The sequence below is a fragment of the Macrobrachium rosenbergii genome, chromosome 4 (assembly GCF_040412425.1).
Source record: "Macrobrachium rosenbergii isolate ZJJX-2024 chromosome 4, ASM4041242v1, whole genome shotgun sequence".
NCBI classification, from domain to species: Eukaryota; Metazoa; Arthropoda; class Malacostraca; order Decapoda; family Palaemonidae; genus Macrobrachium; species Macrobrachium rosenbergii.
In genome coordinates this window covers 81,033,258-81,058,322 of record NC_089744.1, presented here as the reverse complement: position 1 = coordinate 81,058,322, position 25,065 = coordinate 81,033,258, and the positions used below count along the sequence as shown (strand labels likewise).

General features: G+C 35.5%; 1 protein-coding gene across 17 annotated transcripts in view; it reads left to right on the top strand.

Annotated features, from left to right (window-relative positions):
• The window catches only part of Dlg5 (Discs large 5), a 670,182-nt gene that overhangs the window by 594,726 nt on the left and 50,391 nt on the right, over positions 1-25,065 (top strand). For all 17 annotated transcript variants that reach the window (XR_010852350.1, XM_067100141.1, XM_067100133.1 and 14 more), the window contains 6 exons: positions 168-332; positions 948-1,109; positions 1,654-1,743; positions 10,976-11,128; positions 13,540-13,715; positions 16,622-16,779. Coding sequence is in view for 16 of the 17 variants with exons in the window: in XM_067100141.1 (XP_066956242.1) it covers positions 168-332; positions 948-1,109; positions 1,654-1,743; positions 10,976-11,128; positions 13,540-13,715; positions 16,622-16,779 (904 nt within the window). In the remaining variant the exon portion in view is untranslated. The remainder of the gene's footprint in view (positions 1-167; positions 333-947; positions 1,110-1,653; positions 1,744-10,975; positions 11,129-13,539; positions 13,716-16,621; positions 16,780-25,065) is intronic.

Below are 25,065 nucleotides of genomic sequence, written 5' to 3'. Positions count from 1 at the left end.
GCTTTACTAATTCTCAAAACTAACTTACTAACATTAAAAAGATTTAATGGTGTTCATGTCCTGTATGAACACGCTTCTGTTAAATTCGTAGATTTATGCACAAGGTAAAAAGTTTTTGTTTGTGTCTAATCTACTGCATTTTGTTGCATACCCAATACCTGTTGTAGGAGGCTATGTCTCAGGAGGGCTCAGGAGAGGCCATCAACCAGCTTTACATGACTACCATGCGCAAGTATGAAGCCATCAAAGATGAATATGATTCAATCAGAAAGAGGTATTCAGATTTAGTTGCCTCACATTCCAACAACATCTCCAAATTGGAACTCACACAGGTAAGTAATGATAGTATAACTTTTTTGTGCATTTTTGTTTAGGTTACTCGTTTCCCTTCGATATTACTATACTGGACAGTGCTAGAAAAATTTTGTGTGAATCATACAAGATTCCTCCTTTCCTACATTTTTCATCTAATTCATCTGTGTTTTCTTTTTTTTTTTTTTTACTGATTTCAGTGCCAAGAGTATAACATATCCAACACTTTAATTCTGTTATGTAGATTTTTACACAAGTTCAAAATCTTTCGCTAGTCTATTTTTTGTGACTGATGTTGGGTATGACCGTATTTTAGTGTATAACTGTATCAATAATAATTGATTGGGTATTTCTATTTAAGAGTTTTTTAAGCAGTTAGGAGGGATAGCAACCTCTTAATACTTCAAATATTTAATAAAGTTGTGTTGATAGGTTGTTGAGGATAGATGATGATAATGCTAATGTTGGTGATGTAGGTAACTGCAAGAAGGAACGACAAGGAAGGAGATTCAGGGGAAAGGTTGTGTTATGTTAATTTTTATGATTTTATTAATTATTTTTAAAATTTTTCCGCATTTCACTTTGTTCTCTTGTGGAAAGGAACATAAATGCAATTACTTTCTATAATATTACAGGAAGAAGTGTCTCGCCTTAAAAAACAGTATGAGGAAATATTGAGAGAATGTAATGAAGCTGTGAGAGAAAAGAACTGTCTAAAACAGCAGTGCACCAAAGCCATTACTGAGTGGGACTCGGCCCTCAGGGAAAAAAACAAATTGCAAGAAGAATTATTGAAGGTAAATGTAAAAGTTACAAGACTAATTAAAAAATTAAATAATGAGACATTAATATATTTCATTTAAATAATGTCAACAAGTCAGTAAATACAATTTGAAATATGTAAAGAAAATTTATATTTAAATAAGAATGCTGATGGGAATGAAGGATTGAGATGTTTAAAAAAAAGCTAAAGAGAAGGTTTTCATCAACAATCAAACTTAGCTCCTTGGCTACACCAGTTTATTGTTCAAAAGATTTGTCACTTTCTTTTAACATCTCCAAGGAACTGTTGGAGATGAACTGTCTCTGTGATGCTTTAAGTGTTGTTTGTTTTCTTCAGAAACTTTTATTCAATGTAGATTGAGAAGTAAATGTACTTACTTGTATTGAGAAGTAAATGTACTTACTTGTTGCTCACCCTTCATATTCCTCACGTATCCCTTTCAAAGTCACTGTTTTTGTTGAATTGTTCATAGTGCAAAAATTGTTTGGAAAATCTCCTATCCATTTATGTATTATCATTTCACCTCAACCCCCTTTTCTCTGTGATTATCATCTCAGATTCGAGAGAAGTACGATGAGATGATGAAAGAAATGAACACTCATCTAATGCAGAGGCAACATCTTAATAAGGATCTGAAGAGATTACAGGTAAGGAGGATGAATTCCACTTTTTGTTTGTGTACCCAGTGTTCTGTTTGTACTGTAATTTGTGGTTACTCTCCTAAGTTTTGATGTTTGTTTTTGGGACAAAAATATTGACTCGTTTTCCATTCCTTTTGATTACCTATCAATCATGATTGTACTGCATGTAATGGTGTGTTTCAGTTTGGTTGTGCTGTTAAATTTCATTACCCTCTGCAAAAGTGCAAGTCATAAATGTAAAGGACTAGGGTGCCAGGCAGCCTGTAATAAATAATTGAAAGGATGATGCAAGGAAATAGCCATTCCCTTGCATTTTGGTTCAGAGTGATTGATATAATATATCTTTATTGAAAAGAGAATCCAGCTGCTCTTGGAGTTGAGAGATTGCCTTCAAGTGTGCTAGGACCTTATACCTTTCTCATTTTAGTGTAAGGCTCAAGTATGTTCACTTTAGATTATCATATCACACTGCTCCACATTGTGTCCTATTTTGCCATAAGGGGCCATCCAGTAATTGACTTTTCTGTCCATCTGGAAGTCCAGACCTCTATACTGTATATATTGTGAGGTCAAAGAAGACAGAACTGGTTACTGATTGATTTATTACCTGGGCATAAGGTATACATAGCAGCGTGCGGACAGAAACATGGTGCCCGACCCCAGGTCTCCGTGACCCGCACGCTGAATGAGAGCAATTTGTGTTTGTTAACAGTCAATTAAATAACAATAACAAGAGACATAATGTACATACAGTGATAAAATATATATTGGCAAAAAGGCCAGGAAATTCTATATACAAATATATACATGAGATTGTTGCTGCGTTGATAGATGCGATACATGATCGTAGTTAATGGGTAAAGAAGACGTCTTGACAAGTACCCCCCCCCCAAGACAATTATTATGAAATAATGATTGGAAGATCTGTTGATTGTTAATCACAGTATCTTCTTGGGAGCAGGAGCCAACCCTGAGTTCTTGGTATCTGCGGTTGTGGGGCGGTTTCAACTGCTAAGTCGTCCAGTGGTTTTGCTGGGCAGATGACATCCGTAGTGCAGCTCTTGGGACGTCCTCAGCCTCATTTTGGGATGCCGACCTCTTCATCCGAGGCCTTGTTTTGTGGAGTTCTTGGACGTCTGCCAGTTTCTTCTCGGGTTCCACTGTCCATTAGGAGGCTGGCTTTAACCTGTCGATAGATATCCAGTCTTCCCGCCCATGGATGTTGATGAGGTAGGCCTTGGATGTTCCTCATGAAGATGTGTGTACAGGTTTTTAGGCCTCCTGGGCTGAAGTTATGGGTCCTGTCTGCAAAAGTCTTCCAGTAGGGTGCAAACTTCTTTGCAATTTCTCTTAGTCTTGGAAGGGGTGTATCCGGGACATCCAGCTCCATGGGGAAGAATTCTCCAGGTACAGCATACAATGAAGGCATACAATGCAGGGGTTGTATGCCGTCATAGTGTGGAGTGTTGTCCCCATCAGGCGTGCCAGGGAGACCCACAGTTCCAACAAGAATGCCGGGCCCCTGTCTGTAGTTATGTTGTCTGGGACACCAAAAACGGCTTATCCAACATGCAGCTAAAAAACGCAAGCAGGTGGGGGGAACCGTCCACTGTCTGCTCCAGCATGGCTCCGCAAGCGACGTTGCTGGCGTCGGTGGTAAGTCTCAGGGGGGCGGTGGGGTCTTGATGTGTTAAGGCGGTGGCTTTGGCGAGGGCTGCCTTCGTCTGTTCGAACACCTTTTGCTGCGGGACTTCCCAAGTCAGTGCTTTTAGCTTCCCCTTCAGCACTCCAGTTAGGGGACACGTGATGCGAGCGATTTCCGGCACAAATCATCAGTAGTAGTTGACCATGCCGAGGAACTCCTGCAGGGACATGATCATTTTTGTTGTTGGAAAATCCTTCACTGCATCCACCTTGGAGGCCATGGGGCGAACACCTGTCCCAGGAAGTCTGCATCCACTTTGGACAACCAACCCGGGGCGTTTCAGCACAGCACCTGCTCCCCGGGATAAGGTCAGGATGTCCTCACAAAGCAGACCCAGGTCCCCAGGATGCTCCATCAGGCGTTGGAATGTGGCCCCGGCTTCCTGAGGCCGAAGGTGGAGTAGGAGAAGGTATATGTCCTGAACAGCATGATGGTGGCTGTTTTGGAATGTGGATGTACTGGCACCTGAAAATAGGACTTGAGCAACCATTTTCTCTTGGCCCTGGCAGGCTCCTGTTAGGTCCTGCATGTTTGGCTGTGGTCTGATGTCACTAGGTTCAGCCAACAGACCCCAGTGCCTCCAGGAACCATCTGGTTTCTTCACCATGTGGAGGGGGGTCGCCCATGGACTCAGTGCTTTTTTGCAGATGCCTATCCTTTCCATCTCAGTGAATGCTCGTTTAGCATCCTGGAGTTTCTTGAGGCAGCAGAACTTGGTAGGTCCCCAAGATTGATGCCATGTCTACCTCACCTGGCGTTCTGGCTTGAAAACATCTGGGAATTCGTGCAGGAGGGTGATGTATATGTTCGATGAGATGGAGCATACGGCGGGCATTCCCGGTCCGCCGGAGAGTGGTCAGGAGCAGCAGGTTCCGGTATCCAGCAGGCGTTTTCGGCCGACATCTACCAGCAGTCCATGTTGTGTGAGGAAATTGGTGCCTAGTAAGGGAAACTTGACATCCGCAATGACAAAGGGCCATTCATATTTATGGCCCAGGATGGATATTCTGCGGGTTCGAGTTCCATAGCAGCAGATGGGGTTTCCATTTGCGGCCACTAGTGCGGCTGCAGCGTCGGACGTGCGGTCACAGTCCTCCCTTGATGGTGGAAATACCGACTGCATAGCCCCCCTGTCTATCAGCATCCGTCTTCTCATTATGGCATCGTGGATGAAGAATCCTACTGGATGGGATTCTCTGCTGCTATGGGTAGCTGCCTTCCCAGTATTTTGTGAAAGAACAGGGGGCTCTGCAATTCTTGGTGTCCTTTCCGAACCTCCGATGGAAGTAACACCAGGGTGGATTTGTCCTTGTCTTCTGCTGCTGCAGCGGCGCCTTCTTCCTGTATACTGTACCACGTTCGTGTCCCCCTCTTCGGCTTCTTCTGCTACCAGGCTGCAGGTGTTGCGGCGTGCTTGGAGGCCTTGGTGGCCTCGAGGAGTTTTTGTGTGAGGCTCACCAATTCGCCCATCGAGAGCGTGTCTGCTTCCATGATTTGTGACCTCATCTCCTGTGGAAGGCGCCGTAGGAATATTTCTCGTGACAAACTGATCTCCCTCCTCCGTCCGTCTGAGTCGAAGCCCGGCAACATCAGGAGACCTCATAGCTCGTCCCAGGCGTCCCTGGGTGATGCGTCCCCCAGGGGCTGGTTCATCAGGTCAAGGGCTCATTGGGCTCTCTCTGGGACAGGCACGAAGTACATGTCAGTGAGTTTCTTCTTAGGTCTACGTACTTGACTTTGCCCGGCTGCAAGTCCAACCATGGGGTGATTCTGTTGAAGACCTCATCCGGCAGCGTTGCCATGGTGACATCCGCTTTGGTTTCCTTGTCCGTGATTTTAGCTACACGGAAATGGACGTCTGCCCCCAGGAACCAGACTGCTAAGTAAAGTACTATAAGTAGAAAGGCCTTGCAGCACTCCATTGTTTCTCCTTCCTTCATGGATTTTGTCTTTATATATACGGTATATGTGTGTATATACATATATATATATATATATATATATATATATATATATATATATATATATATATATATATATATATATATATATATATATATATAAATTTCTGACATTAGGATTGAACCCAGGTCTTTCAAATGAAAGGCAAGGCGCTGCCCACTAGCCCATACAAGGTCGTACAAAAAGTTGGAACCTGATTGCCACTGCACACAAGGAATTACTTGGGTAAGCTAACTGCTTGCATGCGAGTGTGTTTTCCCCAACTTTTCTTTTATGCCTTGTATGGCCTAGTGGGCAGCACCCTTGCCTTTCAATTGAAAGACCTGGGTTCGATCCTCTGACGTGAGTCATTTCTGTTCCACAAATTTATTTGATTATTTCTATAATATATTGTGTGTTGATTATTTATATAATATATATATATATATATATATATATATATATATATATATATATATATATATATATATATTATATATATATTTGTTCTATATTTCCCATTTTCTTAATTTCACCTTTATTATTGTGATTTTGTTGTCACTCTTGTTTCCAGTTTATTCACTGCTGCTCCTTCCCTGTCCTTTGCTGCAAGACACTTCTGAAGATGAACAATCTTTCCCATAGGGATAAAGATACTGAGTTTGTCAGATATCTTTTACCACCTTTACAGACTTAGGTTCCTGCTTTTTTTTTACTGTTACTTACCATAACTTAACTCTGCTATTGATCAAGTACCTGATAATGCTCTGAGTGGGTTCGTTCTCATGAAAAGAAGAGTTGTTCATATGCTGAACAAACCTGGGTCTTAACATGATGACAAATCATCTGGCACCAGAAGATTTATCATAATGTTAAGGCTGCAGGTTTGTCAGCTATGAAAAATACAAATTAATTTAAATTTGTCATTTTTTCTAGTTGTCTTGATATCCTTAAGTGTCTTGCTCCAGATACCACTAACCTTAGTGAAGAATATTCTCAAAATGGAAGATTCTCTTCATTCATGTAGTCCCACCATTTGTCCTTTGCTAAGGGAACTTTTTAGCTTGTCTTTTTTCTCCCATAAAACTAAGAAGAGGAAGCTCAAGGTTTGCCTAGAACTTCATGGCCTTTTTCCTGGTGATTTCTTTATTAAACCTGGATGGCAAGATAGCTTTCCAGGCCATAGTATAGGTTATAGAACTTTATTATGTCTTCCAAAATTTCCTCAGACAGAATGCTCACTCTCATACTTTGTTGTCATTTTTGCCATGTCTTCAACCCATCCTGCCTCATACAGCATTCCTCTGTCCATAACAGCTAGTGGGGTTTCCACTAACTAATGTTTTTCTGGTGTGCACCTCACCTTATAGTACAACACTCTTTAACTCGGTTAAAAACCATAAACGTCTTCAGCCCCGAGCTGGCCACCAAATACTTTAGTTTCTTATCATATCCCTTGAGTTTTTTGTTACTTGCTTTATGAGAGAGAGAGAGAGAGAGAACCAGTTTTTTTCCATCTAAGGAGGTTGGATCAGCTGAAGACACTGAGATATTTGAAAAATTCATTAGGGAATGGTTAACACTTATCTAAGGAGGTTGGATCAGCTGAAGACACTGAGATATTTGAAAAATTCATTAGGGAATGGTTAACACTTATTGCTAAGTTCATGCCATCATTGCATTCTTCTACCTGGCTAATGTTTACACTTTACAAACAGAAAAGATCCTTCTTTCTGTGGATAGCTCTGAGAGTTAGTCTTTTTCAGACCCTGATCCTCCAATTTGAATTTTATAGCCTCAATTTTGAAGATCATTGCCGGTGACTTCTCGGGATTCTGTTAAATTAACACGACTTAGAGATCTTGTGTAGTAATCATACAAGGAGTCTCAGCTCTCAAAGTTCTTCAGTATTCCATTGTCCACCCCCACCAAAGGGGTTCTTCTCCCCCTCCCCTCTAAGGTAGCTGGATCCTCATATATGGTCACTGCTTTGAATCAAAGCCTAAGGTTCTTTAAAAGCAAAACTTTGTCATGTTGTCAAAAAATACAATTATTTTTAGGTTAAAAGTCTTATCCATAAGGTTATCATCTTGTACTTTGTAATTCAGCTGTATCCTTAAAATATTTTTTTAAGATATGTAGTTACCCAATCTTTCATTTGCTGCTGAATAACTTTGTAGCAAAAGTATGTTGAAACCTATATTGGTTATAATTTTTGTTTCCACTTTCTGGTGTTTGTGATTGAAAAATGTAAGTTAGAGTAAATCAGTTTGTTTCTTGACAGTTGATTTTACTCTACAGGAGATTTTCTAAATCCTGTATAGTGAAATCTCCATAATTAGAAAATAAATTGTAATATCTTTGTAAAATAATTACCTTCAAATACCTAATCAGCGTTCTGACATATCTGATAGTATACAAGGCACGTTTGCCAGAAGAGCTTCTGAGACTTCCATATTTTTAGGAGGAAAAGAAGCCTATTCCTTTATGCCAGGTTGCTGAAGGTGCTAATGCTGTTGTTAATTATGCTGTACTAATACTGTAGCTAGTACCGTCAAATTAAGTTTACTGTTGTGCTTGACAAGGCTTCCATTTGTGGAAACAGGTTTTGCACTAACTGTTACTAAGCAAAGAAGCTGTGTTATTCTTAATAGTTAATTGTCGGGTAAATAATTGCTTCTTAAATGTAGTAGAATATTAATGCCCTTAACCCTTTGAGATAGGCAGGGTAGAGGGAAGCCATGGATCCCAACGAGAAGCTTTCAGGGTCACTCCAACACTGTGACAGATAGAAATTTATTTTTTTATTTTTTATGTCAGCATAGATGAACATGAGACAGTCATTTAATCAACTTTAAATATTTTAGAAGTTAGTTTTGTTGGCTGGCTTTCTCTGGATCTCATACGTGCTCCTTTGTCACAAGGAATAGTTCTTGCCATAAAATGTTATAGTAAGTTAAATTTTGTGCTATCCTCAGGCATTTTCTGGTATCTGTTGGTGGCTTACTGGAGATAATAATGATCATGTTTTATATGCATCCAGTTAGTGTGAGCCCTGAAAAAATTGCCTCTACTTTTTGTGGAAATGTACAAGTTAGGTTAGCTTATGCTTACACTGCTTACAGTGAAGTAGATTGCTCAAATTGCATAATACAACATGCCCTTTCCTTTTATAGCTTTTCAGTAATGTTAAATTATAATGCAAGAGCACAAAGAAAATTTCTTAATGAAAATGTGACAGTTGCACTTAGGCTAAACAGTCTCATAAAGATTATTTTATGGTAAGATATATTTGATGTATACAACTGCAAAAACTCTCAATAATGCTGTAGCACTTCTAAATGTTAAAACATTGTATTGTATTAGCAGAGCATAATACATTACATTAATGTTCCTGTAGCTACAAGTAGTTTCTGTCAAATGTAACATTCACTGACTGAAGCTGTCTCATATTTGATTGGACAAGGCATGTTATGCCTTCTAACTTACCACTTCTGAATTTACTATTGGTTGAAATTATGGGAAGTAACAAAAGAAATGGAAGTTACAATTTTTTATTTAAAATTTTAGGCATTGTATAACAGGCTTTATGTGCATTTTTTGTGAGACAGTATACTGAAACAAAGCTTGTATGAAGGAGGTATTTAGTTACTATTGCTTTTTGTTATTGGAATATTTCCAATTATAGAAGTTTTCCCACCATACTTATCCTAGTTAAGCATTTTAGTTAAATTCGAGTTGAAAATGTAAGTGAACCTTTCATTATGGTACCTACTAATTTTATTGCAAGTGTCTCAACATTTCAGTAATTTTTTGTATATGGCACAGTAAGGGAAAGGTGTGTGTGTGTGTTTTGTATGGCTAGGTATATGTTGACACGTAGATATGATCTCTTTTCTAACTTTTCCTTGCAGCTTTCAGGGTTTTACTTGAATTTTTTATCATTTCCACAAGCAATTTCCAGGTTCTTTTACTTTTTTCCCAAGATTCTTACCATTTCAGAGCTCTGCATTGCACACATATGTTCTGTTTTTGCCTGAATAAAATTGACTTTTTTGCTCATATTTAGTTATTATGTAACTTTTTCTCATTTTATTTTGTGGTAGTTTGCAGCCTTCCATTTTGTATTGCATGATGTGTAAATTATATTGGTCTTTTCTCTGAAAATTTGCGGGAAAATTAAAGTTTCAGGAGCAGTTTCTGAAAATGTTTAGCTGCAGTCCCAATAAAACATGTCCTCTGTCCTCTGCATCAGATAAAACTGTATACAGGTTTAAATAACTGACAAGAGTTTTCTCCCCTGATTTGTTATTCAGAGGGAAGATCTAAGCCTCACTGGTAATTAAATGGTTTGCTGGGACCAATAAATATATTTTTTATGTATTTTTTTACCCATTGTTTCAGTGAGTGGCCAGCTATTATTATTGTATCTAGTTAGACATTATTCTTCACATGCGTCACAAGTTTGGTAAATTGTATAATTATTTGCAGATTCAAGAACGAATACCGGTAAATTATTGGAGTGGTAGTATAGTACTGCTGTTCTTCATTACATTTCCTTATTACCACTCTTGAACTGCCAGAGATGTACCTGCTAATTGCTGGTTGAGAATTGTAGAAGTATTTTTAAAGGGTTGCACGATTCAGTATTTTAACAATGTTTTAATTCAAGCAGCCTCTGTTTTGCAGACTGACAGTTTTAGTTAATTTTACTAATTTTATTTTCACACTTCTAAAACTTGACCTATTATCACATACACTACTTTGTTCAAATGTGATCCATTATTATGAAATATTTATAAATTTGTTTGATTGAAATTAAAATTAAACCTTGAGAAAATTATGAACAAATTGTGAATTAATGTTAAAAAATTAGAAAATAAAAAGCTACCAGTGCATCCAAAATGGATTAAATTGTTGTTTGTAAATTGCTAATTCAAAATTAGTAAACTTGATTTAATTGAAATGTATAAAAAACCCTAGTTAGAATATGAAGGTTTGGTGTTTGGGGCTCACCAGTATTTGATTTACATCAAGTTTAGCTCTTTATGCACATTTTCATTTTCATGTTAACTGATTTTAAGAAATAAATAGTGTATTTTTATTGCTGTACGTATGGCACTAACCTGTTACTGTAGTTTTATATTAAAATATTCACATACAATACTTCTTCAAGTATTAAGGAATGAAGCATGACCCATCATCAACTGATTTCCCAGCACATGGGGTAACGTACATTCTATCAGTGGATGAACCAAGGAAAATAACTCAATCTTGCCAAAAACAGAAGAATTTTTTTGGTTAAACCATTCATATCTGAGCAAAAGTGTATAGTATGTAGAAAAGATATTTTGTGAGTGTATGTGGAATGTATTAAATTGCCACATTGTCATACATCATCCTAGTGTTAGAGTATTCAAGTTCCCCCTAGCCATGCTGAGTTGTTTTATTCTTTATTTCTGTGGAAGGTAAATATCTGCCTATGGTAAGTAAATTAAACTACAAGGTTTGACTAGGGTTTTGGGGGAGCTTAGCATAAATATCACTGTAAAGGCTGCTATTAATTATTTACTTTTTTCTCTTTCTTTGCAGGAGGAACGGAATGCTGCAATGCAAGAGTACACGCTTGTGATGAGTGAACGTGACACCGTCCATAAGGAGATGGACAAACTGCAGGAGGAACTAACTCAGGCCAGTAAAAAGATCAAGACTATTGAACAGACCACAAATGACTCGAGCAAAGAGGTGATTCTCATAACAATGCACTTGAAAAGCTATTCATAGCTTATAATAATAAAGTACTTGCTTAGTAAGATTCAGATGCATAGCAGATGCCTATTTTCACGACATATTTTGCTTTTTTTGTTGATGTAGTACTGTTTGTCTTTATGCTGACTTAAGGTGAGAGAGTGTAAAAGGATAACCTTCTAGTAGGAATGATCATACTTAGTACGTAATTAAGCCTTTCCATGTTATGAGAAAATAAATATACAGATATTGAATTAGCTGAGAAATTTAATTCATTGAATACACTAACACTGTGAGAATTGTGGTGATGAAATAAAGGGTACTCCTCTTGTACATTGGGGCAAAGAGGGGGAAATTCATCATCATTTATGTTTGTCAGTATTTCCCTTTACGTAATGACATTTTGGGATGTGTTAAGATCCCTCCATTCTCCTTTATCTAGTGGTTCTTCTAAAATTACCTTTAGTCAGAGTCCACCTAAATCCCTGCCTGTTTCCTTTTCATAGCCATCTCAACATACAGTTCTTCCGGACTCCAGAACACTTTCTAAATTAAGAAAACCTAAACACATTAACTAAGAAGAAATAACTCATTCAACAGAAGATATTTTAAAGATTAAACAGTGCATGGATAATAAGGTATTACCCTAATGGCTTGCTGTATTTTTATTAATCTAATTATTGTTGGCCATTTTTTCCTTTTCAAAATATTTTATCAAGATCAAAGAATACAGAGTGTAGTTACTACTACTAAATAGCAAATACAGCAATGATAATAATGGTAACTCCTCTATTGTTATACTGATATTTAAAAAAAGCAAGATTAGTGTAAAATGCTGGCACCAAAATTTTTTGCACAAATTTACAAATGAAAATTTAGCACTGGAAGCCTCATACACATACAGCACAGTAGTATGTAAAAATAAAGATGTAATGGATAATACATAAAGTATGATTTTACAAAAGAATACTTTCCTTTGTTTTGTTTAGTTGAAACTTTACAGTTGATGTTATGGAAATCTCAGTGGAAATCACCAATAGTTTTCAGCGTGGTTGCCAAAACAAAAATCACCACTTAAGACAGTGACACAATGTGAAGTTCCTTCCATCTCTAACCTTGTAGAAATACTTTTAAGATTCTTAGGACATTTGTTTGAATTGTCACATATGAAGGTATTCCATCACTATATGAGCAGATCATCACTATATCAGCAGATCCAGCACAATGCTTCAAGTAGTTTTGAATTGTAGTTTTATAGCTGAAGGGTATATGTTGTTGTACTTTTTTTTTTTTTAGTGCTATGCTTGTGTTTTGCCATATGTCTGTCGACATATCTTTTTAGTTGAGTGAAACATACAAGAAGAGTGTACAGTAAGTCTTATTATAGCTTTCTTTTAGTTGCCTTTTTGTTTTACAGTGTTTACTGGTATCCAAGAAATTCATGCCATTATTGCAAGGAAAAATATAGCACCTTTTAATTTATCTTGCATCAAGTAGATTGCTTATCCATAATTAAAGTGTAAACCTTACAAAGTAAAGAATATAGAAGGAGGTTGTAATATGCTTTGATTGTATAATTGATATTTTATGGAATGCTGTGGTCTACACTGCTTCTGTGTTTTATCATTGACATGCTTTGTACGCTTGAATTTCATCTTCAGTCAGCATGAAGTAGTGCATCATTGACAGAGATTGCAAAATTGAGGTTAAATTTGCTTTGCCAGCTTAATATGAGTCTGATGTAGAACTGAAAATGCAGTAGTTACACTGATTAAAAGTGGCAGTAGTAGAAAATTTAGTTCGCCTTGAATACCAAAAATATTAGCTTTTCTAGCTATTATAGTTATACAACTGATCAAAGTTCAAATTATGCCAAGTGTAGTGCTCTTGAGAACTATGGGAAAACACTCCTTGCAACCAAATTTTTCAAAAGTGGAACTTGAAATATTTCATATCAAAAGACATGGTACAGAAATACTTCAACATTGCCACTTTATATTATATGTATACTGTCGATACTGTAAATATAAATGGATATTTGGTTATAACAGTAATTTTAAGTGCATAGAAACACTGGAACTGTGTATCAGTTGATAAATGAATTGAAGGTATTTAAGATTAAAGACTTGGAACATTGATATGCTTAGGAAAATTTTGTGTAATAAGTAATCAGATCTATGTTTGTCCTCCACTTTAGATTTAATATTCAAATATATTCTTTTTCATGTGTCAAGCTGGTAAGTGGTCAGTATATTTGTTTTTGCAATAGCGTAGAAACTTATGTTATAAATAAGAACAGTACAGTATGTAACACATGGCTTTCGGTTGAGCCATGCTCAATGTTGTTGTTGTGTAGATTAATTGTGCTTGATTTCTTCTGTGTTCTTAATACGCCATTACATCAACAGCGGGAATCTCTTCTGCTTCAAATTGAGATGCTTAAGAGAGAAATTGCAGCTTCACTTCATGATAGAGATAAAGCTATAAAAGAATGCAATGATCTTCGAGAGCGGTTTGGTGCTAAGGAAGATACCAATAAAGAGTGGGAAAGATCATATAAAGACTATGACTACAAGCAAGAAAGGTAGGTCAACTTTTTTATTTTGTAATATAAGTCTGTACTGTATGTGTATTGTCATGTCACTGAGGTTTGAAATACCCTCATAAATGGTAAGGTACAGTTGTGAGAAATTAATATATTAATGTACTTCTAGAATGTTTAAATTTACAAAAGTAACTTTGATTGTGTCAGATGTAATAGGGTGCCACATAGTTCCCAATATCTTCTCTCATAATTTTGACTCATGACATGGTAGTTGCATGCTTTTCCTGAATGAAATTTGTAATAGCACATAAAATTAGCGATCACAAGTCTCAAAAGTGCTTAATGTGGTAGAAGTATCTGCAGCAACTGATATTTGTAGAAATGTTCAGGTACAGCCTGATTTCTAGAGAAACAATATCTTGGCTTAAGGCATCAGTGAAATGTACTTAATAGCCTCTCATTTAAATGGCATATTTGGTGTTATTTCCTTTGATTATAGAGATACGTCTCTATTTAAGGCATAACATACAACTTGTGGCTTTATGATTTTCTCTCTCTCTCTCTCTCATACACACAATGTCATTAGATAATTTGTTCATGATTAACTGATTCCTATAAGCTTTATAGAATGTGTGTATCAAATCATGCCTTTGCTTAAGATGGACTTCAGATCTGCATCTTACAGCACTACAATGAAGAAAAAATGTACTTTGTTTCTGTTAGGTGCTTCGTGCTCCTAAAAAAGTTATTTTGAAATTATCTAGACTTATTGTTTTCTAAGCCTTGATGACATTTCATACTCCTAACAAAATTATTTAAAAATTATTTTGACTTGTTTTCTAAGCCTTTATGACATTTCAATACTCCTAACAAAATTATTTAAAAATTATTTTGACTTGTTATTGTTTTATAAGGCTTTATGACATTAGCATTTATTTTGCTGGTAGTCCTGCACAGTAACTTATCCTGAAATAAAAATATTAAATATCGCATTAGATGTGGTACTTGAAACAAACAATAAAGAAATAAAAGTCATAAAATATTGAAGTAAATGGCAAGTTGACAGAAGTTTGGGAATTCATGCTAACTTGAAACACCAGGTAGTGGATCCCTCAGAGATAAATTGGCAGCATTTAGTAATTCACCAGCTATTGCTGTAGCATTAATGGTTATTGTAAGTATTAGTTTAGTGAGTATTTATGGTTATACAGTAAACCAGATGTTTGTACAATTTTTGTATTAGAAACACTGTTGTCTATTGAACCTGTAGTACAGTATATTCTTTTGTTGATATTTTTGTGTACCCAAGGTCTGCATATGAATTTGCTTATCATTTAAATTGTGATTTTAGCAGTAGTATTATTGTAATAGTAAATACATTTTTCAGTTCTGTTAAATAAAGTAATGTAATATTTAAACTATTTTCAATCATAGCCTCGTTTTCTCCCACATCCATAATACGAGTGGATCCCAAAGGCATTTTTTGATCTTCTAAGGAACACCATCACTTCATAATATCCTGATGTGCTCACAGATATTTTCAGATTCTTTATCAAAGTTCTTTTAGACTGTTACCGTTCACATAGCCTTCCAGAAGTTTATTCTTTAAGTGGAAACTTGTTTTACACATTGTTTCTATTTTAGGGTACTTTTCCATATGATTTTTGCATAAGGATTGCATAATAATCCTTTTCTTCTGCTAGTCACTGTATTTAACAGATTTCATTTTCTTAAGAGCAGATTTCCATAGATATGAATATACATTATCTAAAGGTCCTCCTTACTCCTCCCCTTTTTGCACTTGCCAGCACAGTAGCTGTGCAAGACATTAAGGATATTGCAAAAATCTTACCTTCACACTACTCATTCCTAAAGCCATTAGTAAGATTGGCTGCTGTTTCAATACCATTGAACAACTTTTCAACCATCAAACAAGACTCTCAATAATATGGCAGTTTTTAAATAGTGGCCAGTAAAATTTAAGGTGTAGGCTAGCCTTCAGAACTTGTAGGCAAGAAAATGGGGCTGAGACAAGGTTATATTATAGACAGAAAGGGCTGTAGATATATGTTCAAAATTATGGAATAAGAAAATATGTCATGAATGGAGTGTAGAATGACTGATGTTTGCAGATGGTACAGTGCTAATTGATGAGAGTGAAGAGAAACTAAAGACTATAAAAAGAGTTTGAGAGTTTTTGTAAGAGGAGAATGTTGAGCATCGCTGTCAGCATGAGTAAAGTTATGAGATTAAATAGAAACCAGGAAGATGGAGCAATGAATGCCAGTTTTGTTGGCAGAAGAATGGAAATACTGTCATAGATTCGTATAAGTATTGAGGACTAAATTAGTCAAATGATAGGTGAGAGAAGTGGAGGGAAGGAAGCAGACTGTGTACAATAGATGTGGAAGAAGCTTGGAGTGTTTGTGGAAGAAACTGATGAGCTAACTCAAGACTAAACTTGCAGAAATCATATCAGTTCCTTTATGCCACAAGTGTAGATGCTGAATGCCCCCAAAAAAAGTGGAACAATTTTATGGTAATTGTTGTCACTAGTGGCAGTATTGTTAGGCATGGGGTCTTTACAGTGCCAACACTGAAATCCTAAATATTGTAGTTACAGGATACCTCTATGTTTTTATTTGATTATTTATTGATTTGTTATGATTTATTTTTTATTTTGTAATGACTGGTCATTTTTTTCTGTATCTCCTGTTACCTCTTTGGAACCTTGAATTTCAAGTCAGAGGCTGCAGTGGGACTGTTCCGCGTGAATAGGGTTCATCGTCTAAATAATAATAATGCAGTGATAATAATAATAATTTATTACTACCAAGATATGTGTTTTCTAAAGGATTAGTATATTTTTCATATATTGTGAATGATTTTTGCTGTGATGAGATTGCCCTTTAATGTAGCCCTTTTCTGTTTTTTAAACTTTACAGGGAAATGACTATGAAGGAAGGTGGTCCAAACTTGGGGTCTAGTTCACACGATATGTTTTCTAAAGCGCAAAAGGAGCGTCTAGATAACTTAGATCAAGCTAATCAAGAAATTGACAGATTAAGAAAGACTATAGAGAAGTTGCAGAATGAGTTACAAGGTAATGATTTAACATAATTTTTACCATTTATTGTTGACTGCTTTAATATTTTGATTATTTATGCACTAAATTACTACTCTTATTACTCTAGGGTAAAATGCAGACTGCATCTCTGTTTGAATGAACAGGAAACTCCCAGTGATTATTGAGTAAAATATTTAAATTTATCATTTTCATTATTTCTATATCATTATTGTTTTAATTTCACTAGCATTATTATGTTGTTTTGCTTCAAACAGGCATGTATTGACCCTGGGTACTATAGTTTATAAATAGTTAAAAGCAAAGTAAAAATGCCTATAATTTGCTTGTTTGTAAGCAAGTATTTATAATGAAAAAGCAATTAAAAACAATATATTGTAGTTGAATTTGCTCTTAGATTTGTTATAACAGCATTGCAGTCAGTAGCTTTATGATATCTTACTGTGTTGAATATTTATAATGGATATTTGAAGCTAGATGTTTGTGTTATTTTGATATAATTGGCTCTTAGTTAACCTGCAGAAATATGCATCACAATAACCTATGTTTATGCACTTACAGAAAGACTTATAGATTATTATTTTTTTTCTTTTCAAGACATACGTAGGATCATACCTCAAACCATCCGATCAGCTTCTAAAGAATCTATTTGATTTTTTTATGAGTTTGTCATTTTCCTTTTAGTTTTGCAATAACGAGAATTTTCTGTTGTCTCTGTTATCCTCATCTTGTGCCTTTATTGCCCTTGTATTATTTTCCTTCTCCTCTCCTACCTTTCATTCCTCGGCCATCATCAAAACGGAAAACTGTAGCAGGTAAATGGTCCCTCCCACTGCAACCTTCAAAGAATTGTATGAGAGGAGATACAAGGGTCATAGTTATGTGAATAATATTAACCCAAGCTCATTGGGTAATAAGGTTTTTTATTCACAAAATATTATTAATACCAGTACAAAAATATCGGTAATGAGGAAAAATACCACCATATTTTATCCAGTGAACAGATTTTTCTGTTTTAACTTCATTATGCGTATCTCCTCTTGCTCATGAGTTCATTGATGACTGTAGAATAAATGTTACAGATCACAGGTAGTTGCATTTAGATGCTTTTACTGCATGAATTGTAATGTTATTCTTTTTCATTGTACACAGTGATGGTAGATAGCTTGGCCTAATGGTATCTGTTAGTAGGTGGATGATATGTATGGCATATATTCTATCTTGGTTTTGAAATGAAGAATCTGGTTTTGTCTGTGTTTACCCCTAATACTATATTATCTTTCTGATGTAACAGTACGTCACTGTCTTTCAGGGTTATGCATTGTCTCAGTGGAAAAGGTTACATCTACTTTAAATGTCTTTGACATTCCATTATGTAATAATATGACTATTTTTACAAGTGGAACATTTTGGAATTCAGTAACATTTGTGCTGCAGTTTGCTTTAGAACAGGAAATATGAGTCCCAGTTTTTAATATTAAAAAGTTTAACCAGACAATCTGAGTTACAGTTCTTAACTCCTTTAGGGCTGGCCCAAAACAGACTATTTTTGGCATACCGTCAGTCAGCAGCCTAGGGATTGCAAATGATCAGAAGCCCTGGTATTTAACAGAGAGAGGATGGAAAAGTACCACAGACTATTGCTAATTGTTTAGTCTTTTGCCTTTGATATAGGCAGAGGCATCCTCAATTAATATCTTAGAGATTATTATAATAAAATGGCACAGTCTCCAGTGAAGAAGAAATGTATGTTAATTACAAACCCATGAATGATCAGTAGCCATATTCTGTACAACAGCTCTCCCATCACTTAAACTTGCTAAATCCCTAAAGATTTTATTCATCATGGCAAAAACTTCCTTACTTGTCGTAACTCTCACAACAGTGTTTTTACTAGCCCCTACCATATCTGAGTGTGTCACTGAGCTCCATACCTTAGCAGTAGGTCTTCTGTTGGACTCTTCATTTGCTCCAGATTACTTTCTTCTGACAGGAAAAGTCTCGTATGTCTGGTAAAAGCCATCATGACATATCTTCATCAAATCCAGGGTTTCTTGGTGTCTTTTTCTGTATAATACCCTCAGGAATATTTCAGTCTTGAAAAATATAATTTCTTACGGGCTTCATTAGATGATCCATGATGTTAACCTGGACATTTTCTGGGAAAACCTTGTCCAGCTTAAGATCAAGGTTCTTAAGGTCTGTACCTTCTCTTCAGCATTGACTTGGAAGTTCAATCTGGATCCTTTTGCCATCCCTAGAGCATGTATGTAATGTTCTGAGAACACCTTTTCAAGATTTTATCCATGTGATATGACATATAAGTCTTGTGATGTGTTACAGGGACTATTCTCTACTAGTCAAACTTATAAGTAATACCAATGCCCATTTATCATGTATGTATCATATACTGTACTCATTTATTTTTGTTTGGAAATAAAAGTTAACATACTGCTTATTCTTTACTATTACGACTATTTACTGAGATTGTTTGATTTGCAGTACTTGTGTTGAATCAGGTTAATCCTGTTATATGATAATCTGAAACAAGAATGTGTGTCTCAAGATTTAGCAAGTAGGTGTGGCTGGGTAGCCATTGCATGGAATAAGGCTATTGGTGATTAATTGTTTTGTTTGAAAATCTTGTTATATTTTGTATGATCCTTTTTTCTATGTAGCATAATTTGTGGGCCCCAGGGTATAAAAGCAGCTATTAGGGATAGGCAGAATTGCCATATTAGCCAACAGTTAGTACATCTATATTCCTAATGGCATAGTAAGCATTTTTCTAATTTCTCTTGTAGTTTTATGTTTCCTGTTGATTTCTGCGTGAAATGAAGTTTTGAAAAATGCTGGTAATATCAACAAATATTTCAGAAATTAGTGAGTTGAAATTAAAATGTTTATAATTTTGGAAGAGAAAACCCAAATTCTTGGAGAAGTGCTTCAATATTTCGCTGAAGCATATGTTGTGTTCTAGTTATTGTAGGCTTAGTATCTGAAGAAGCAGAGAGGAGAGAATCCTTCAATCGGATTCATTCCTTAAGACAGAGAAGTCTGCTGCTCTAAAGAAAATTTGGTTCACTACCATCATCATTTTTGCTGTAACTGGCATTCCTCAGATACTCTCATTATTTAAATAAATAAATAAGACTGAGTTTCCCATATGAAGAATATCTTCCTTCATGAGCAGAACTCTGGAAGTAGTTTGCCATGTTGCATAAGTAGAGGTACAAGAACACTCTAAACTGTCAAATAAAAGAAATAAGTAAAACAGCCGTAGATTCTTCCTTTATTCCATATCAGCTCATCTATCTTTCTTTGTAACTTTTTGTTATCAACTGTTCCTTAACAATTTAAGGAATTGGTAAATGATTTTGTTCTTGCATTGCTGTGCCCAGAACCATTAGAATTTTTTCCAGACCAAATATCAAAGATAAATAACATTGACTGGAGAAAGATCACTGACATTTTTAGGTGAATTCCAGGTAGGAAATTAATATTACTCCCAAGTGAAAAACAAGGCACAGGAAATAGAGCATTTTAAAAAATTTTCTTTAGTTAGTAAACTGATACTGTATTTTTGTAGCCAGTAGAAGCAAAAACTTTTCGTGATTTATATATCCCAGCTGGTAACTAGCTACTTTATATTTCATTACAAATTTTGTTTTAGAGAGAAGCAGGTGCAGTTTTTCTTTTAATGGTGGTTAGATATTTCATTACTAGGTCACTATTGCTCTGGGTCGTCTTTTCTTTATCCTTTTCAGTAAAATGACTGTGAGGCTATAATATTAACCCTTAAACGCCAAGCCTCTATTTACAAAAGTGTCTGCCGTATGCCGGCGGCGTTCGGGAGTTAGCTCCGAAGCGGAAAAAAAGTTTTTTTCAAAAAATCACAGCCCGCTTAGTTTTTAAGATTAAGAGTTCATTTTTGGCTCCTTTTTTTGTCATTGCCTGAAGTTTAGTATGCAACCATCAGAAATGAAAAAAAATATCATTATCATATATAAATATTGAAATATATGACAGCGCGAAAAAAAATTTCATATATAATTGTATACGAATCACACTGAACAAAACGGTTAGAGCTAATGAGTTATTTTTTTTTTCTTTGTATTGTACACTAAATTGCGATGAATTTGGTATATAACAAATTGTAAAACGATCAAAGCAACACAGAGAAAATATTATCACAAAATGATGCATGAATTTGTAACGTGCGGATGTAAAAAAAAGTTTTTTCAAAAATTCACCATAAATCAAAATATTGTGCTAGAGACTTCCCGTTTGTTGCAAAATGAAGGTAATTGATTGAATATTACTAGACTGTAAGTGTTTTAGCTTACAGTTGCAGTTTTTTACCATTTCAGTTGAGTTAAAGTTGACCGAAGGTCGTTTTTTCTATTTATCGTGATTTATATGAAAATATTTCAAAACTGATAAAAGCTACAACCATGAGTTATTTTTTGTTGTATTCTACATGGAATTGCACACATTTTTATATATGAAACTTTATGTAACAACTAATATAAAACTGTGCAAACATTACGACAAAGTGACGAAAGAATTACTGAACGTAAGGAAAAAGTTTTTTTTTTTTCAAAAATTCACCATAAATCGAAATATTATGCTAGAGACTTCCAATTTGTTGCAAAATGAAGATAAATGATTGAATATTACTAGAATGTAAGAGTTTTAGCTTACAGTTGCGTTTTTCGACCATTTCAGTCGAGTCAAAGTTGACCGAAGGTTGAAATTTTGGTACTTATCGTGATTTATATGAAAATATTTCAAAATTGATAAAAGCTACAACCATGAGTTATTTTTTGTTGTATTTTACATGAAATTGCACACATTTTCATATATAAAACTTTATGCAACGACTAATATAAAACGGTGCAAACATTACGACAAAGTGACGAAAGAATTTTTGAGATGTTCAGCCGAGTTACCGCGCACGGACATAAGGAAAAAGTTGTTTTAAAAATTCACCATAAATTGAAATATTGTGCTAGAGACTTCCAATTTGTTGCAAAATGAAGGTAAATGATTGAATATTACTAGAATGTAAGGGTTTTAGCTTACAATTGCGTTTTTCGACCATTTCGGTCGAGTCAAAGTTGACCGAAGGTGAAATTTTGGCACATCATGATTTATATGAAAATATTTCCAAACTGATAAAAGCTACAACCATGTTGTTGTATTTTACATGAAATTGCGGACATTTTCATATATAAAACTTTATGTAATGGCTAATATAAAACGGTGCAAAAATTATGACAAAATGACGAAAGAATTTCTGAAATTTTCAGTCGAGTTATGGCGCGGACATAAGGAAAAAGTTTTTTTCAAAAATTCACCATAAATCGAAATATTGTGCTAGAGACTTCCAATTTGTTGCAAAATGAAGGTAATTGTTTGAATATTACTAGAATGTAAGAGTTTTAGCTTACAATTGCGCTTTTCGACCATTTTGGTTGAGTCAAAGTTGACCAAAGGTTGAAATTTTTTGTAGTTGATGTACGGTACATACGTCCACTCGTCACCCGACAGACAATTTTAGTCGGAAACTACGATCGTCAGTCGGACGTATCAACATCAATGAAATGTGGGATTTTAGATGTTTCTTTGTATTTGTTCTTTGACAACACAGATTTGAATGTTACTTTATCAGTTCTTGCCGAAACCATGTTTTCTGTACAATGTTAATTCATTAGACATTAAGATTCAGTTTTGAAAAACAAAGGATGGCTGTAGGTCACTCAAAATGCCTTTAAATACCCAGCTACAAAATCTAGTCTTTGAAATACAATACTGTACTCTAAGGTCTGTATAATTCTGTCTGAATTACAATTTGTCCCTAATTTGAAGAACTGGCATAAGCCATTTTTCCCCAATTCTGAGAAAATAGGCTTTAAAGATTTTGATGTTACTGAGAGCTTCTAATTAGCTCATCTTTTGAGGAAATATGGTTGGAAAATGAGACAACGCAGACAGCTGAAATTTTGTTATATTATAGAGTATCAAAACTGAGGCGCTTTGAAAAGAAAACTAAAAAAAATTTTAAAAATGGGGTACGCCAATTCATCAAAACAGGGACGATTTAAACCTTCTAATACCAAACATATGTTGTTGTAATATATAGAAGGTTCTTTTGGTGTGAAAAACAGAAAATTAGATTCCATCCCTCATACACATGGTTTCAAGTTTTAATCTCAATAGATGGGTGGTGTCCTGTAAAATTAAATAAAACACTTCAGAGTAAGAGAAATGCTCATATTTAATTTTTGTGTTATGAAGCATGAAAAGTCTTTCAGCTACCATTTCTAGTGACATTGTACCACAGGAGGGTACATCTTATGTGAGCTGTGAGCTGTAGATGGTATTGAAGGTTTTTTACTGCAGTGTTCCCCCTCAATCCCTAGTTGAAATGCTTCCTGCCCCTTACTTTTCTTCCATCCCATTTCATCTCCTCTTACCTCGGTGTCCAATTTATTTACCTTTCTTCAATTTTCAAAACTCCCTTTAGAGCAAATCCTTTGGGCAAATCTTAGTCGAGTATGGATTTAGCTCAAGCATTTTGTTAAACCACACTATACTATTGGAATAGTTGTAACAATAGCATTGAATTTTTATCTACATGAATTTTTGCTCTATAAACTCTTAAGAAATCTCATAATTTCAGTGACTAAACTGCTTGTATTTTATGCATGTAAAGCATGTTTCAATTTGCATATGACTTTTTAATCATAATACCTTTTACCCTCAACATCACTTTACTTTTTAAATTTGGGCATGAAACTATGAAATAAAAATAATGTAGCTTGAATGCCAGATGCATTTCAGACTGCTCAAAATATGAATACAAACGTCATAGTTTATTGGAAAAGATTGGTCAAATGAACGTATATGATCAAACTTAATGTAGTATAAGTCTGATCACCAGTACAGTGATAATTTGTTATATTAAGCCTCTTTACTACATTCTGTCGGAAAAAGATTAAATAAGAGAAAGAGGTATTTCTTCATCTTTCTGAAGATGTAAGACATTTTATATCCTTATATCATTTGCTTTCATCAGTATTTTTGAAGCTGTATTTTTTCATATTGTTATGACATCACTGTAATAAATGATTAAAATTCTTGAAGTTGAGTAGATAGAATCAAATTGCACAGGAACCAAATAATAATATAACTGAAACATGAAGTTGTATTAGTCACATCAAACAAAAGAGAATTTAAAGTAAGTTAATTTAGGTATATGTAATAAATAAAAACAGAGGAATACGTAAAGGGAAGAAATGGCACCAAATACAGTATTACTGTACATTCGCATATTTGTGGTACATTAGGCACACAGAAAGACAAGTTGAACAAAACTGTCAGAAATTTATTATAAATTTATGCGTAACAAACCCATTAATAGTAAATAGCCTTATTCTATGCAGCATCTCTCATGCTGCACAAACTTGGGAAACCCTTATAGACAAAGGACCCATTGCTTACACTCAGATCATGCTCTGCTCTTCCCCCTAGGCATCATTCTTCTGTGTGTGTTTGTGCTGTGTGTAGGTGTACTCGGAGCTGCTCTGCAAGGAATTAGCATCTTTTTATATTTTGTGTGCCATTTATTTTCATCCTTTCATTCATCTGCCTATTACCTTTTCACCATTATGATGGCAGGTGCTGATCTGTCACCCAGTGTCTTCTTGCTTCCTTTAGCTCCAACTGGTAGTTTGTTGGAAGGCAATCAACATGTCACAGTGCATTTGGGTTCCAATCTTAGAGTGTTCTGACTTTTGTGGACACACAGCAGGAACTGTTAGATCCTTCTCTCAAGATGGTCTCATCACTGATATTTATGAATCCCTCTGGCTGATGGTGAAGGATGACCCCCTTGCAGGATCTGTTTGCCATGTCATAGAATGCCAGATTAGCACTGTGCTGTTCTTTGCAGCCAGACCCAGTGGATGGAGCAGTAAAGACAACTCTCCGGCCCAGGAAGGCCTCAGCATTTATGCTTTTCCTTCATTTGGCCTTTTATGATAGGTGGTAGTTAGTTCTGGCCTTCAGCCACCTCCCAGATGATACTCATTTCTGAGTCTCTATCAAATGCCTCTTTGAAATGGTGTTTTTGCTGATCCTTGCCTCCCCAAAGTATGTAATTTACTTTTGTATTGATAAGGGAGGTCTTTCTTTTCATTGGCCCTGTGTAGGGTTATCAGTTTCTCTAGATACTGTGACCAAGACTCAGCCCTTAAAGAAGTGGGGTTCAACCATCAATTCTTGCACTATCCCTGCCTT